This window comes from Antennarius striatus, chromosome 18 (genome assembly GCF_040054535.1).
Source record: "Antennarius striatus isolate MH-2024 chromosome 18, ASM4005453v1, whole genome shotgun sequence".
In the NCBI taxonomy this organism is placed as follows: Eukaryota; Metazoa; Chordata; class Actinopteri; order Lophiiformes; family Antennariidae; genus Antennarius; species Antennarius striatus.
This window is the reverse complement of record NC_090793.1, coordinates 1,634,148-1,649,023: the sequence shown is the minus strand read 5'-3', so window position 1 is coordinate 1,649,023 and position 14,876 is coordinate 1,634,148. Positions and strand designations below refer to the sequence as shown.

The following is a 14,876-nucleotide window of genomic DNA, read 5'->3' as shown; positions in this document are numbered from 1 at the left end:
AAAGTAACGTACAAAATTAAAATAAATTTAATAAAAATAAATGAAATAAATTAAAATAAATGAATTAAAATACAAATAAAGTTATTAATTTATATGAATGAATGGATGCTCCTTGTGAGACTTTTTTTCTGGTCATCAAACCAACTAATCCGCCCGAAAACAGAATCGCCTTAAAAATACAAATGAAAGAGTTTTATTTTATAATTCCATTATAACTCCTTTGTTCTTAAAAATGACGTTTTATTCAAGAAACAAGAACAATTCAGATACAAAGTTAGGATTCGATTAAAAACAGTGTAAACAACTCTGTAAACAGCCTGAAACAAACAATGAGGACCTGATAACTAACTAGACTCTAACCAGTAGAGGGCCTGAAACCTTTGGGGGGACCAGCTGAGGACACGAGGGGAGCCACTTCCTGTTCGGGTCCGAGCTTCTCGTCCGACGTCTGCTGGAGAACAAAGAGTCACATGATCATTTCTGCGTTCGCGGTTTTGGAACACAGAACCTTGAAATGTTTAGATCCACTTCCTGCGTTTCAGATCTGAAACCAATGAAATCACATTAACCACGTGTTCCCATAGCAACCGCATCCACTTCCTCCTCCTCACTCCTGAAGCTGGACCTACTCACCCTGAGTCAAGTGGAGGGCAGCGACTTCCTGGACTTCTTTTTCCGGGTCTTGAGGCCTTTTTGGTTCGTTACCATGGAAACAGCGGAAGCGTCCGACTCCTCCGGTCGGATCCTCTCTGGAAACGAGAGTCGGTTTAATTCGCACGACATGAAAACGAGGCGCCGACAGAGCGGACGGAGGTCTCTTACTCTTCTTCTTTGGTGTCCCGGTCGTCTCCTCCTCTCCTCCATCCACCTTCTTCTTCTTCTTCTTCTTCCCTTCCTTTGAAGGAGGTGTGGAGCTCCCCGCCCCGTCCTCCTCCTCCTCCTGCACAAACTTCTCCTTTACCTTCTTCTTCTTCGTTTTTGGAGGCTGGTTTTCCTTTGAGGAAACTTCTTCCTGTTCTGCGGGTTTCTTCTTCTTCTTCTTCGGTGCGTCGTCGTCGTTTGGTCTGAAAATTTCAAGCAAAAAACGTTTTTGACTTGTGTAAAATTGAAACTTTTTTTTAACGTGGAAATCAAACCGACTTCTTCTTCCTGCTGGCTGCTGCTGGTTCTCCTGAAGCTCCGCCTTTCTTCATCCTCATCTTCTCCATCATCATCATAATCTGGATCCTCATCCTCTTCTTCTTGCCGAGTTTCTTCCTCAAGCGTTTCTTTTTTCCGTCTGAAAGAGGAGAACGTGTTTGAGGAGCAACGAGAGGAAGAACAACGAGAACCTCCAGGAACCAGGAGGTGAGGTTCTACCTGAGGTCTGCTCTGCGTCTCTGTCTCCCCCTGCTGGTTCATCATCAAACTGCACCTCCTGGTTCTCCTGTTCAGCCTCTCTCCTCCTCTTCTTCCTCTTCTTCTTCTCCTCAGTCGTCGTCGTTGGACTCAGAAGATCCTCCTCCTCCTCCTCTGCTGCTGCTTCCTCCTTCTTCCCTCCATCTCTGGACTTTTTCTTCTTTCTTTTCTCTTCTGGAGGAGCGGCCTCCGCTTCATCTTGCTCCCGTTTCTGTTTCTTCGTCTTCTTCTTCTTCTCTGGTGGAACCACCTGAGATGCATCCTCCTCTTCCTCCTCCTCCAGCTTCTTCTTGGTCTTCTTCTTTCTGGTCGGCGTGGAGACAGGAGTGTCGTCGGGTGAATCTACAATGGAGGTCTCATTGCTTTTCTTCCTCCTCTTCTTCTTCTTCTTCCCCGTGGTGGGCGGGACCTCCTCAGTGGGGGGCGGAGCTTCATCAACCTCGCTTTCGTCGAGGTTGATGATGATGGAGACGTCCGGCTCCACGGCTACAGGACAAAAAAACATCCTGATCTCAGCTTCAGGCCAGAAACGAGGGAAAACGGGCGTGGCTTCAAGATAGAGGGGGCGGGGCTTAAAGATGCTTCCTCACCGGCTGTTGACGCCTGTGATTGGCCGGATGTGATGTCGTCGTCGCCACCGCCGCCTGTAATCTGAAAAAACACACCCAGACATGGGACAAACTCTGATTGGCTGGCTGAGTTTGGACCACGCCCATTTTTAAAGTTTGACGAGAGGTTGAGATTAACTAAACTAGACTTGTTATAAAGTGGATGAATTAATCCAGATTAATGGATTTGGATCATTTACCTCAGATTTTACTTCCCGTTCTTCCTCTTCCTGTTCCTCTTCCTGTTCCTCTTCCTGTTCCTCTTCCTGTTCCTCTTCCTGGATCTGATCTGGAACAGAATCCAGAAATCACAACTAAATTATTTTCATTTAATTTTCAAATTTGAGACAAAAATCAATCAAACCATCAATTTTTTTGAAAAGTTTTGATTGTATTTTTCGTCATCTTCTTCATTCCGGTCAGCTGACTCTTGACAACACAATATTCCTGCTATCCTATTGGTCATTCTTACCTCCCGGAGGTGTGGTTTCCACCCCTGCTGGATGGCGATTGGTCTCCTCAGAGGGGGCGGGGTCAGGCGGGTTCTACAGGAGGAATCAGCAGAACGACAAGTTTTAATGATTTATTTTAGGTTGATTTCAGATTTAATCTCCAGATTAAACTGCCTTAATCCTAATTTTAATTTCCTCTCCAGCACCTACCTCACGAAGGGAGGGGGGCGTGGCTTCTGTGTTGCTGACAGGTGTCTCCTGAGGACAGAAAGCCAGAGGAGACAAATCTAGTTTCTGATTTCAGCGACTGAAGGTGGAACCAGGAGCTCCGTCAGAACAGAACCGAATGGTTCTTCACGCAGTCGTCTGAGGAACGTCTGAGGAACTAACCTGCTTCAGATGATCCTCAGCTGGTCCAGGATCTTCTGAGGGTTCGACCAGCTCCTCAGAGTCCACGCGGTTGGAGCTGGAACCCTCTGCCCCATCAGGAGCTCCATCAGGAGCTCCATCAGGAGCTCCATCAGGTGACCCATCAGGTGACCCATCAAGAGGACCATCAGGAGCTCCATTAGGAGCTCCATTAGGAGCTCCATCAGGAGAACCATTGAGAGCTCCATCAGTAGGATCATCAGAAGCTCCGTCAGGAGGACCATTGGGAGAACCAGCAGGAGAACTAACAGGTGGACCATCAGGAGCTCCATCAGGAGACCCATTAGCAGCACCGTCACAAGGAACATCAGTAGAACCATTAGGAGCTCCATCAGGAGACCCACTAGGAGCTCCGTCAGGAGGACCAGTGGGAGCTCCATCAGGAGGACCAGTGGGAGCTCCATCAGGAGGACCAGTGGGAGCTCCATCAGGAGGACCAGTGGGAGCTCCATCAGGAGGACCAGTGGGAGCTCCATCAGGAGGACCACTGGGAGCTCCATCAGGAGGACCACTGGGAGCTCCATCAGGAAGCCCATAAGGAGCTCCAGGTAGAGGAATGCACTGTAAAAAGCCATCAAGCAGGTCATTAGAAATGGAACGAGGCCCAGAACATCCAGAGAGCTCAGTGGGTCGACGGCTGGAGGAAATTATCACATGATGTTCCGCCCCAGTGCATCATGGGATGCCAGATCTTATCTGACCAGCAGCTCTTAGATTCACATCAATGCAAAAAAAACAACAAAAAAAAGAGAAACAATCGGTTCAGCGGACGAGCCTCCAGAAACAACACCCCCGACGACGGTTGGCACGGCGACACGGAAAGAACAACACCCCCGACGACACGGTCTATCAGCACATTAGTACAGTGGCTGGACGACAGCTATGTGTGTGTGTGTGTGTGTGTGTGTGTGTGTGTGTGTGTGTGTGTTGCTCTCCTCTCACCTCCAGCTCCTCCTCATAGGGGGGAACTAAGCCCCCCCAATTTAAAGCTGCTGCAGAATTAGAGTCTGACGACGACCCTGAAAGCAGGAGCACCAATAATCCATAGATTACAGATTATAGATTACAGACAGGATCAATCAGGAAGAGGAAGAGCGGCTCCTCACCATCGGGTCCATCAGTCGTTTCTTCTCCTGTGGCGTTTGAGGCGTTGGCAACCCGGTCTGATCCGATTGGTTGATTCTTCTCCTGCCCGGTGCCTTCATCTAGCCTAGAGCAAAACCTGCCAATCCTCCAACACACACACACACACACACACACACACACACACACACACATAATAAAAAAACCATCAAAGTTTAGTTGATCCCCTTGAAACTGGTTGTGATTGTCCAGGTGCACCGTGTGGCGTTCAGGTGCACCGTGTGGCGTTCAGGTGCCACCGTGTGGCGTCCAGGTGCACCGTGTGGCGTTCAGGTGCACCGTGTGGCGTTCAGGTGTGACTCACCCCCACCAGGTCAGGTAGATTTCCTCCAGGCTGATCCCCTGCGGCGGCGCCTCCACCTTCACACACAAACACCAACACACGGACGACACATGACGGACACACCCAAAGCAGAAGGAGAAGAAGAACGGCTTAATTTCCTGCAGTCCTGGAACGCCACACGCTTCCGGAAATGAATGCATGCAGCAGCATCTGGTTCTGATGGGATGTCCCACCTTTGATGGCGTCGGCGATTTAAATCGGATAGAAACACTTCCTGTCTCGCGGGCGGAGACGTGTCTACCCCAATGAAATTCCAGAAGGGCTTTATGTCCCAAAGTGGGGGGGACATAAAGTTACCCTTTTCCATCAGATTAATCTGATTTATGGGATTTATCTTTATATTTAAATGTTGCTGCCAAGGAAATGTTAAAAAGGTAAAAAGCGTATTTCTGAATCCTGAACAAAAAAAAATAAAAAATCTTATATTTAAATAATTAACATGTGAACATTTTGTACTGATTTTTTTTAAATCTGCATTTTCACATTCACATTTAATCCAGGTTGTTATACAACATCAGGAAAATAAAAAATATATTAAAAATATTTTAATTTCTAAATATATTAAATAATTCATAAAAATATAAATCCCAAATAATACATTTTTGTTTATTATAAATATATTAAATACATACATATTTAATATTCTAACCACAAATAAATAATATATTTTATACATTTTTAGCACAAACAGCTAGGCTAACGTTAGCAGCTGGGCTAGCGCCCGTGTCCGCTGGAGGGATTCGAACCCGCTCCTCACCTGCTGCACGTGTCTCTCCAGAACCTTCGCGGCCCGTTCGAAGCCCTTCGCCCGCAGGTGGCGGTGGATCAGCCACAGCAGAGCGGCGTCCTCCTCCAGGACCATCGCGTCCCGCTGGCCCGCCTGACCCGACTGGGAAACTGGCTCCAAACTGGAATATTAGCGAGGAATTATTCACGGCTCGGCTCCAGCTAGCTATGCCGCCGGGACGACGCCCCCTTCGAAATGCGGCATGGGAAATGGAGTTCTTTTTTAAGGACTCGGAAAACGAATGTTTTCTCGTTTATTCCTTCGATATTTGACGGGATTATAATCCAGAAACGGTTCCATTGTGTGATAAAATAATTTTGATAGATTTTTTTTTAACAAAAAAAAGTGGGGGAAAAAAAAAAAAGAAGTATCGATCCGCATCCTGATCCTGATTGACAAACTGAATTTAAACGGATTTATTACTCCATCTATTTCTGCTGTTAGATTCTTAAATAATCCTGACATAAAAAGTCAAATCAGCAGAAGATATCTCCATTTACACATCTTCTACAATCAAACGCCTCATTGTGCGTTCATGTGACGTCGGAATCTTTGGAAAAATAATATTCCAACTGGGAAAATTCACATAAATGTCACCTGGAGATAGAAAAGTTAGATTGTTAAATCATTTTTCACATTTATTTTCACACTTTCTGCGTGTTTCTGGTGTAAATCCTGTGCGGGGACCTCTTCCTGCATACCTACTGGTTTTTATTCTAAGCTCCTCGTCGCCTGTCTGGCTCCTGTAATAAATCCCTAATGGAGCAGATGTTTTCATTTAAACTCCAGAACAACATGGCAGAATGTTTCCCGGACGGATCGAACTTTTTTAGTCGATGATGGAACCTCTTTGTGCTCGGTTGCCTCCGGGCGACTGGATGCAGTTTGCATCTGAACATTCCTGCTGCTCTGCGGGTGCCAGCTGGAACCTCAGGCTGAGGAACGGCTCCAAACCCGCGGTCACACCGCTCGGATCATGTTCGGTCCGCGGTCACCTGGTTCTGGTTCCGGTCCCGGTTCCGGTCCCGGCTGTGGTGAAAAGAATTACAACATAATAACAGTGAAAGTTGCACAAGTTTTGTTTTAATAGAACGTGTTTCAAGTTTTCTTTGTGTGTGAAGTTATAGAAAATAAAATGAGGATAAACGGATGTTTGGGGATGACCTTTCAAAATAAAACAACAGCAATGAAAACACGATGTACCTTCTGAACCGATGGATCCGACCGGCCTTAAATAATCAATTCATGACCCAATCTGTAGTAAATCATCAATAATGTTCAATTCAATAAAGCTCATTTGGGTTAAACAGTTATTAAACAGAACTTTTTTATCAATTTTTATCTGATGACGATAAGTTCTGATGCTCGTTTCGCACTTACAACTTTTACAATTTTATATTTTATGAACATAATAAAACCCACAAAATACCTCTTAAGAAAAATTCATTTCTTCCAATCTCAATTTTTGAGCTTCTTCACACGTTTTGCAGCGAGCTCTTATTTTGATAGGTCCACCCGGAAGTGTCGGCGCATGCCCCCCACGCGTTTGACTCGTCGTGTTTCATTCGGAGAGTGGAGGCTCGCGCTGGAAGGAAGCTTCTGTGGAAACTTGAGGCGTTTCCTGCAAAATCTACTTAAAACAAAGTTTATGACCGGAAGTGGAAGAGGAAGTGGAGGAGGAAGTGGAAGAGGAAGAGGAGGAGAGCCGGTCATTCCCATTGATCTGATCTGAGGTATTCAGTTCTCTGATGTGAGGAAAAGATGCGCAGTGATTGGTTTAAATTTTTTTAAATGTGTAAATAGAGTCAGGTTTTTTTAAACCCGGGATTAAACCCGGGATTAAACCCTGGTTCGTGTCTGACAGGCTGAGCGTCTCGCGCAGGTCTTGGCTCGTCTGACGTTCAGGTATTCACGACACAAACACGCCGCACGCGCCAGTGGGAACGACGCGTGACCCTTCCGCCGCCGTTGCCATGAGAACGCCGGCAGGTCGCGAGCCCAGACGCCAGACGTGACGGTGACCAGCTCGAGCCCAGACAGCTGCTTTGACTCAAGGCTGCCGGTGACGTCAGCATCGCGTGCTGCTGAGGTCATAAAGACGTCATAGGAGGACTGTTAGACCCGCAGCTCTGGTTGGAACTCCGGTCCGGTGGTTCCGACAGAACAGCTGGAAACATCTCTGGTTCTCTGGTTCTACCGATAACGGTTCGGAAACATAAATGAAAACGTATGCTTTGACTGGGAATTCAGAATTCACCTGTGTGACATCATCGTTAGAGTGAGTGACATCATCTTTAGAATGACTGACATCACCGTTAGAGTCTGTGACATCATCGTTAGAGTGAGTGACATCACCATTATCGTGTGTGATGTCATCATTAGAGTGAGTGACATCATCTTTAGAATGACTGACATCACCGTAAGAGTCTGTGACATCACCGTTAGAGTCTGTGACATCATTGTTAGAATGACATCATTGCTGGAGTGACATCATCGCGTCTCTTCGTCACATCCTTAGTTTTTCCACCTCTTCCATCTTGCTGACATGAAAACTAGTCCAATCTGTACTGTAGCTAGCGATGCTAATCTTGAGCTAGCAATGCTAATCTAGAGCTAGCGTTGCTAATCTGGAGTTATCAATGTTGAATCTGGAAGCTAGCAGACGTACACTTCCTGCTCAGGGAGGAGCAACAGGATCTCCGACCAATCAGATCAAGTTTAACTTGGATCTGATGGAGGAAAGCAGACAGAAGCTATGATGGTCACATGATCACATGACTAACATCATCCAATCAGCTTCTAGATCACCATCAGCAGCTTCTGAGGATGCTGACGGTTCTGGACCAGAAACCACCTTAAAGTTCTAACGTAACAGGAACCAGAGGAGGAACCAGAGGGGAACACACCGGTCTTGACACCAGCAGCAGTGATATGACTGAACAAACGGCCCCTGGGGGCCCGTGGGGGCCCCTGGGGGCCCGTGGGTTCTCCGTTGGTTCTTTGCCCCCGTTTCGTTTTATTTCCGTGATTCAGCTCCAGAAACCAACGACCTCCTCAGAGCTCTGGTGGAGCGGCTCCAGAACCCGCTCACAGCTCTCATGTGGTTTCATGACGCATCGCCCCCCCCCCACTGATGACACGCCACTGAGAATTTGTGCCGACTCAGACGTTTTTTTTCAGCGTGTTTTGCTGAGGTGTTCGTTTTGGGTGTCTTTGATCCCGCAGGAGCGATGTGGACGCCGGCGCTGGTTCTGGTTCTCCTCAGCCTGGACCCCCTGGGGGCTCATCAGTCCAAACAGAACCAGAGCGATGAAGAGGAGGCGGGAGCGAGGAAGAGGAAGCAGCCGCACATCTTGTTCATCCTCACTGACGACCAGGTGAGGAAGAGCCGCTGACGCAGCAGTTTCCTGTTAAATAATTAAAGGGTTAAAGGGCGAGAAGAAGCCAATGATGGAATAACAGGGGTTGGGTCAGAGGTTAGGGTTTAGGGGTGAGGGGTCAGGGTGAGGGCTAGGAATGAGGTGATGGTTAGTGTTAGGGTTAGGGTCAAGGGTTAGGGGTTAGGTTTAGGGGTTGGGTTTAGAGGTTAGGTGTAGGGTCAGGTCTAGGGGTTAAGTTTAGGTTTAGGTTTAGGTTTAGGGGTAGGTCTAGGGGTTAGGTGTAGGGTTAGGTTTAAAGGTTAGATTTAGGGTTAGGGGTTAGGTCTAGGGGTTAAGTTTGGGGTTAGGTTTAGGGTTTAGGTTTAGGGGGTAGGTTTAGGGTTAGGTTTATGGGTTAGATTTAGGGTTAGTTAAGGGGTTAAGATTAAGGGTTAGCTTTAGGGGTCAGGTTTATGGGTTATGGTTAAGGGTTATGAGTTATGGTCTAGGGGTGAGGGTTAGGGTTAGGATTGGGGTTAGAGTTAGGATAGGATTGGGGTTAAGATTAGGTTTAGAGTTAGGATTGGGTTAGGGTCAAGGGTTAGGGGTGAGGGTGAGGGTAGGGGTTAGGTTTATGGTTAGGGGTTAATTTAAGGGTTAAGTTTAGGGTGAGGGTTAGAATTAGGGTGAGTAATAAACTATTTCGTTATTGGCCAATTACATTCCAAAACAAGTAAATTTATTACATTATCTTTACTTTAACGGGGCGGATCCAGAATATTTTCTGCTTTTCAACATTCTAACGTTTGTGGGTCAAAGGTCAGGAAAGGTTCTATTGGTTCTGATGCAATAGAACCAATAGTTCTTATTGTCCTCGCATGACAATAAGAACTGACGCTCCCTGAGGAGGAGCTCTGGTTCCATGGGAGCCCAGAATGGACCCGGCGCTGGTTCTGGATAAACAGGAAGTAGTCAGCAAGGGTCACGCCTGGATTCCATCAGCTGACCCGTCTCTCCTCAACGTCTCCACAGGGTTTCAACGACATCGGCTACCACAACCCCACCCTTAAGACCCCCACTCTGGACAAGCTGGCGGCGGAGGGCGTGACGCTGGAGAACTACTACGTCCAGCCAATCTGCACGCCGTCACGCAGTCAGCTGATCACCGGCAGGTCAGACACACGCCATGCCGCACTTCCTGTCTTGGGGGGAGTGGCTAGTTTACGTGTGTTTTCCTGTAGATATCAGATCCACACGGGGCTCCAACACTCCATCATCCGGCCCAGCCAGCCCAGTTGCCTGCCCCCAAACATGGACACGCTGCCCGAGAGGCTCCGCCAGGCGGGGTACAGTACTCACCTGGTGGGGAAATGGCACCTGGGCTTCTACAGGTGCGTCCAGGCATTGATTGATTGGTTTTTCATATATTGGAGCGGCGCTTTGATTGGCTTGTATGTTTGTTTGCTTGTTCTCCTTCCTTCCAGGAAGGCTTGCCTGCCCACCAGAAAAGGTTTCGACAGTTTTTTTGGGTCTTTGACAGGAAGTGTGAATTACTACAGGTAAACACGATTATTACGATTATAATTAATAAGAAATATGAACGTCTCCTCAATTTTTATCCCCAAAGATCTACGTCTACAGTTCCCCTGTGTTTGTCTGCCCCCAGTTACAAATCCTGTGACGGTCCTGGTTTGTGTGGGTACGACCTCCACGATGGCGAGGGTGTGGCGTGGGGCCAGGAGGGGAGATACTCCACCAATCTGTACACCCAGAGAGCTCGCAAGATCCTGGAGACTCACGACCCGGCAGGCAAACCACTGTTCCTGCTGCTGTCCCTCCAGGTATGGAACCAGAACCAGAACCAGAACCAGACGGGCTGATGGGAGTTCTGATGCCTTGTCTACAAACATCGGTTTGTCTCTCGCCGTGCGATCAAAGTGGGCCACACAGAGAGTTTAAACACACGGGACGATGTTTGGGCAACCGTGTTGTTGATGGAGTGGAAGGGATCGGGACGTTTGTCCCATTGTTCCACAAAACAAACACATTCCTTCCTTTGGGAAGGTTGACTCACAGTCCGGAAGCAGCAGCTTGTAATTTACGGACAAGAATGATTCGCTTAAATCAACCGCTTCCAAGCCCCTCCCACTCAGATTAACTCGGGATGTTCCCTTTTGATGTCCCCCCGCAGGCCGTTCACACTCCCCTACAGACCCCCAAGTCCTACATCTACCCTTACCGGGACATGGCCAACGTGGCCCGGAGGAAGTTTGCCGCAATGGTTTCCACGGTGGACGAAGCGGTACGGAACGTCACCTACGCTCTGAGGAAGTACGGATTCTACCGGAACAGCGTCATCATCTTCTCCACGGACAACGGCGCCCAACCGTTCACCGGAGGAAGCAACTGGCCGCTGCGAGGCCGCAAGGTGGGAGTAAGACTATTCAATTTACCCGAAGACTATCCAACTTTCCTGGTCCGTACTTAGTGGAGTCTCCACTTGGACGGGTTCGTTTTCTTACTCGTATTTCGTGGAGTCTCCACTTTGACGTGGTCTTTCCTGGTCCATATTTCGTGGAGTCTCCACTAACTTCCGGAGGTGAGGCCAACCTAACCAAACTTCCCGATGGTTGTTTTCCAGGGAACATACTGGGAGGGAGGAATCCGAGGAGTGGGCTTCGTTCACAGCCCCCTGCTGAGGCGCAGGAGGCGGGTCTCAAAAGCTCTGCTGCACATCACAGATTGGTTCCCCACTCTGGTGGGCCTGGCCGGGGGGAACATCAGCCAGGTGGGTGGAACTCAGAGCCGCGTTCGTTGGAAAGTCTTTATTTTAGTCTTCACAGATTGAATATCCTGGAATAAATTCTCGTCACTCAGGTTTTTACGGCTGCAACAGAATCAGAACCGTTTTCTATGATGACATCAGTTACTTGAAGGGGAACTGACTCAGGATCTGTTTCTGTTTAGACAAATTGGGCTTCAGGTCACAACGCTACCGTAAAGTTGTCTTTATTTACGATTACGATGATAAATGTTCTTTGACCTGAGATAAGGCCTCATGAACGTATTTTAGTTCAGACACGAGTTATTTATTATTTTTATTGTCGGTCTGTCCGCTGCTCCCAGAGAACTTTGTTGGCTGAGTCTAGAAGAAGGTTTGAATTCCAAAGAAAAGCTTCATGTGACTCATGAAAGAAATCAGTCGCTCAAAGATCTTCACTGTTAGTTACTCCTGAAGTGGTTGACTATTATGAAGTGGTATTATGGTGGTGATGATGATGATGATGACGATGGCAATGATGATGATCGTGGTGGTGATGGTGGTGGTGATGGTGATTCAGAGTCAGGGCCTGGATGGTTTTGATGTTTGGCCCACCCTCAGTGAAGGGAAGGACTCCCCCCGTCAGGAGATACTGCACAACATCGACCCCCTGCACCGACCGCTGGTTCAACCCGAGGACTGGGACACCCCCACACCAGAAGCCTCAGGTGGGAACTGAACACGAATCAGATGACAGATAGATTTCAGATGAATGGAGGTTAACCCTAACTTAACCCAAACCCTAACTTAACTTTAACCCAAACCCCGATTTAACCCTAACCCTGAGCCTGACTTTAACCCTAACGTAAACCTAACTAATTTAATCCTAACCCTAATTTAACCCTCACCATAGCTCAATCCGAACCCTAACTTAATCTTAACTCTAATTTAACCCTAACCCTAAATTTAGCATAATCCTAATTTAATCATAACTCTAATTTATCCTAACTTAATCTAACCTTAATTTAAACCTAACTCTAAATTAACCCTAACCTTACCCTAATTTAACGCTAACCTAGTCCTAGGGTAAGAGTTAGGGGTTATGTTAGGATCAGGTTAGCGAGGTGAAGAAGCAGACATCATGAGGCTGTAGCTCATGAGCTATCGTGGATTTTAAAGTCCTGGTTAATGTTATGTAATTAAAGGAAGAGGTCTTTAAAAAGACAAAAAAGCAGAGGAGTAATGAAAGTTTCCAGGATGCTTAACCTCGTATTACTGAGTGTTTGCTACTTTGTGTGTTAGGAAGGAAAGTGAAAGTTCCAGCCTTCAAGAAACCAAAAAAGAAGAAGATTCCAAAGAAGCAACCAAAGCAGAAATCACCGTTTAAGTTGATGGCCACCAAGAAGTCTAAGCCCAAACTTAAATCCAAACCAAAGCTCAAACCCCTTAAAAAATCCAAACTGAAATTCAAACTCAAGGCCAAAGTCAACCCTCACAGCCGAAGACCAGTCCTGAAGGCCCATTACAGCGGTTCCCCAGTGGGGTCACCAACACCCCGCCCTAAGACCAAAAAACTTCACATCCCAAAGCATTCGAAGTCGAGACGAAACCGGGTCAGAACCCAGAACAAGAATCCCTTACGATCACGTGCACCTCAACCAAAATCCAAGAGACAGCTCAAGGACATACCTCTAGAGTCCAGAGAGAAGCACCAGAACATCTCCTATCCGGTCCCACAGGAGAGTCTCCAGCCCCCCCAGTCGGTTTGGGACACGTCTGTCCAGGCTTCCATCAGGGCTGGAGACTGGAAGCTGCTGACGGGATACCCGGGGCACGGAGACTGGGTCCCCCTACAGGTACCCAGAACACATTTTGGGGTTATTTTTACTCAAACTACATGAATAACTCCAAATTTTGGTTCTCAGGTTCTTCCCACGCTTCCTGGTCGCTGGTGGAACCTGGAACGGGACATCTCGTCGCTGCACACACCCTCCACCCTCAAAAACATCTGGCTGTTCAACATAACGGCCGACCCGTGTGAGCGCCAGGACCTGGCGGACCAGAGACCCGACGTGGTGCACCACCTGCTGGGCCGGCTGGCCTACTACAACCAGACGGCGGTGCCGGTTCATTTCCCGCCCGACGACCCCCGAGCGGATCCCAACCAGCACGGCGGGGCCTGGGTACCCTGGGTGGAGGAAGAGGAACACGAGGATGAGAAATACCAGGGAGTGTACAAGAAAGGTCGTCCCAGCAAGAAGAAGACGAAGAAGAAGTGCCGTCTGTGCAAGCTGCAGTCGTTCTTCTTGAAACTGAACACTGGGATGATGTCCAATCGGATCTGAGGTGACGAGGACGATTCAGCCGACGAAGAACCCGGTTGAAAACTTTCTAAACGCATTTTAACTCGTGTCGTTTTTAACCTGTTATAGTTAGATTATGTGGACGATGACGTTTCGGGTCAGGGATCGGATTTCGGAGCCCAGTCCTGGTCCTGAAGACGGATGGAATCTTCTCCATCGTCATGGAAACACTGTGACGCTTTTCTGTGAAACTGGTGAACTGTTCCTTTAAACTGGGTTGATGTTCTGACCCGTGTTTGAGTCTCTTTTTGACGAGTCGCTTCACGACTAAATATTTGACCCCAACCCCCACCCACCCCCCTTCCGTGACGATGATGACTCCCGGAGTCAGAAACCCCAGAGGAGGAAGTCAAACGTGTCCCGGCAGCGCTTAGCAGCCCGTTTGAAGTCCACCCCCACCCCTTCCAGACACCTGACCTCCAAATATTTCAGTTTGTTTGCTCCACATGGAACAAACCAGGAATGAGCAGTTGAAAGGGGCGCTTGTTTTCTCCACCCTGAACAAACCGGGTCTGTGGAGTTGAAAGGGGCGCTTGTTTCCCCCACCCTCAACATGATTAACAGGTATGGATCGTAGCTGTTAGGGGAAGTGGGATCAATCGATTTGTTCTAAAATGTAAAATTTATAAAAAATACAGAAACCCTTGTATCATCAGGCGTGTGACCGTTTGTGGGTTTAACCACCAGGAGGCGCCAGAGATCAACGATCCCTCCTGATTGGTCCAGTCTGGGATTAGAAATGATGACTCAGCAGCTGTTTGTCTTGTGATGCAGGTTTTCGAACAAAGTTTTTACAAATATTCTGACACAGTTGTAAAACGTGTGACGATGACGACTGTGAACCGTTTGATGAAGGCTTCTACACCTGTAATCCGACACCAGTGTCGTTAATCTGATCGTTAATCTAGAGGAACCGGATTAAACCGACATCATCCTGCCTCTTGTCACACCTTTACAACTGCATTGTTTCCATAGCAACAACTCGTGCCACAGGTGGTTTGTTGTCAGAGCATCGAACTGCTTACTTCGACAAACTTGGTTTTTTTTGGGGGGGGGGGGGTAAGTGTTGCCATGGCAACTACTGGCCTCCAAAACGGAGGCCAGCGTAGAACAAACCACCTTCTTCTCCCGCCCACCACATAGGATCAGGTCGGGTCGACCTGACAACAAAGGTCAGAACTCCCTGATCGGACCCACAGCTAATTTAAAACAAAGATTAAAACTTTACGAACA

The 14,876-nt window shown here is 47.7% G+C and overlaps 2 protein-coding genes across 12 annotated transcripts; one reads left to right on the top strand and one right to left on the bottom strand.

The window, feature by feature from the left end:
* Window positions 1–198: 198 nt before the first annotated feature.
* Window positions 199–6,288, bottom strand: LOC137611990 (ABC transporter F family member 4-like). Of its 4 annotated transcripts, none has more exons than XM_068340263.1 (14): window positions 5,131–6,288; window positions 4,335–4,390; window positions 3,994–4,118; window positions 3,830–3,906; window positions 2,849–3,448; window positions 2,669–2,716; window positions 2,479–2,551; window positions 2,207–2,295; window positions 1,989–2,049; window positions 1,360–1,884; window positions 1,141–1,279; window positions 823–1,064; window positions 634–749; window positions 199–544 (listed from the first exon to the last, which is right to left on the bottom strand). In XM_068340263.1, the coding sequence occupies exons 1-13, from the start codon at window positions 5,233–5,235 to the stop codon at window positions 640–642; spliced, it is 2,250 nt and encodes a 749-aa protein (XP_068196364.1). In that variant the 5' UTR covers window positions 5,236–6,288; the 3' UTR covers window positions 199–544; window positions 634–639. The 4 variants fall into 4 exon arrangements, with proteins under 4 accessions (XP_068196364.1, XP_068196363.1, XP_068196365.1 ...); XM_068340262.1 differs by having other exon boundaries at window positions 200–448; window positions 5,131–6,287; XM_068340264.1 differs by having other exon boundaries at window positions 200–451; window positions 3,994–4,109; window positions 5,131–6,287.
* A 421-nt stretch (window positions 6,289–6,709) lies between these two features.
* LOC137611988 (arylsulfatase I-like) lies at window positions 6,710–14,590 on the top strand. 8 transcript variants are annotated; one of them, XM_068340260.1, is made up of 11 exons: window positions 6,710–6,893; window positions 8,386–8,537; window positions 9,552–9,691; window positions 9,761–9,910; window positions 10,004–10,078; window positions 10,186–10,360; window positions 10,711–10,947; window positions 11,161–11,307; window positions 11,861–12,008; window positions 12,583–13,136; window positions 13,206–14,590. In XM_068340260.1, exons 2-11 carry the CDS (start codon window positions 8,391–8,393, stop codon window positions 13,623–13,625), a joined length of 2,193 nt encoding a protein of 730 aa, XP_068196361.1. In that variant the 5' UTR covers window positions 6,710–6,893; window positions 8,386–8,390; the 3' UTR covers window positions 13,626–14,590. The 8 variants fall into 8 exon arrangements, 7 of the variants coding, with proteins under 7 accessions (XP_068196361.1, XP_068196358.1, XP_068196359.1 ...); XR_011038815.1 differs by having other exon boundaries at window positions 9,552–10,078; window positions 13,206–14,207; window positions 14,331–14,590; XM_068340257.1 differs by having other exon boundaries at window positions 9,761–10,078.
* The last annotated feature ends 286 nt before the right edge of the window (window positions 14,591–14,876 follow it).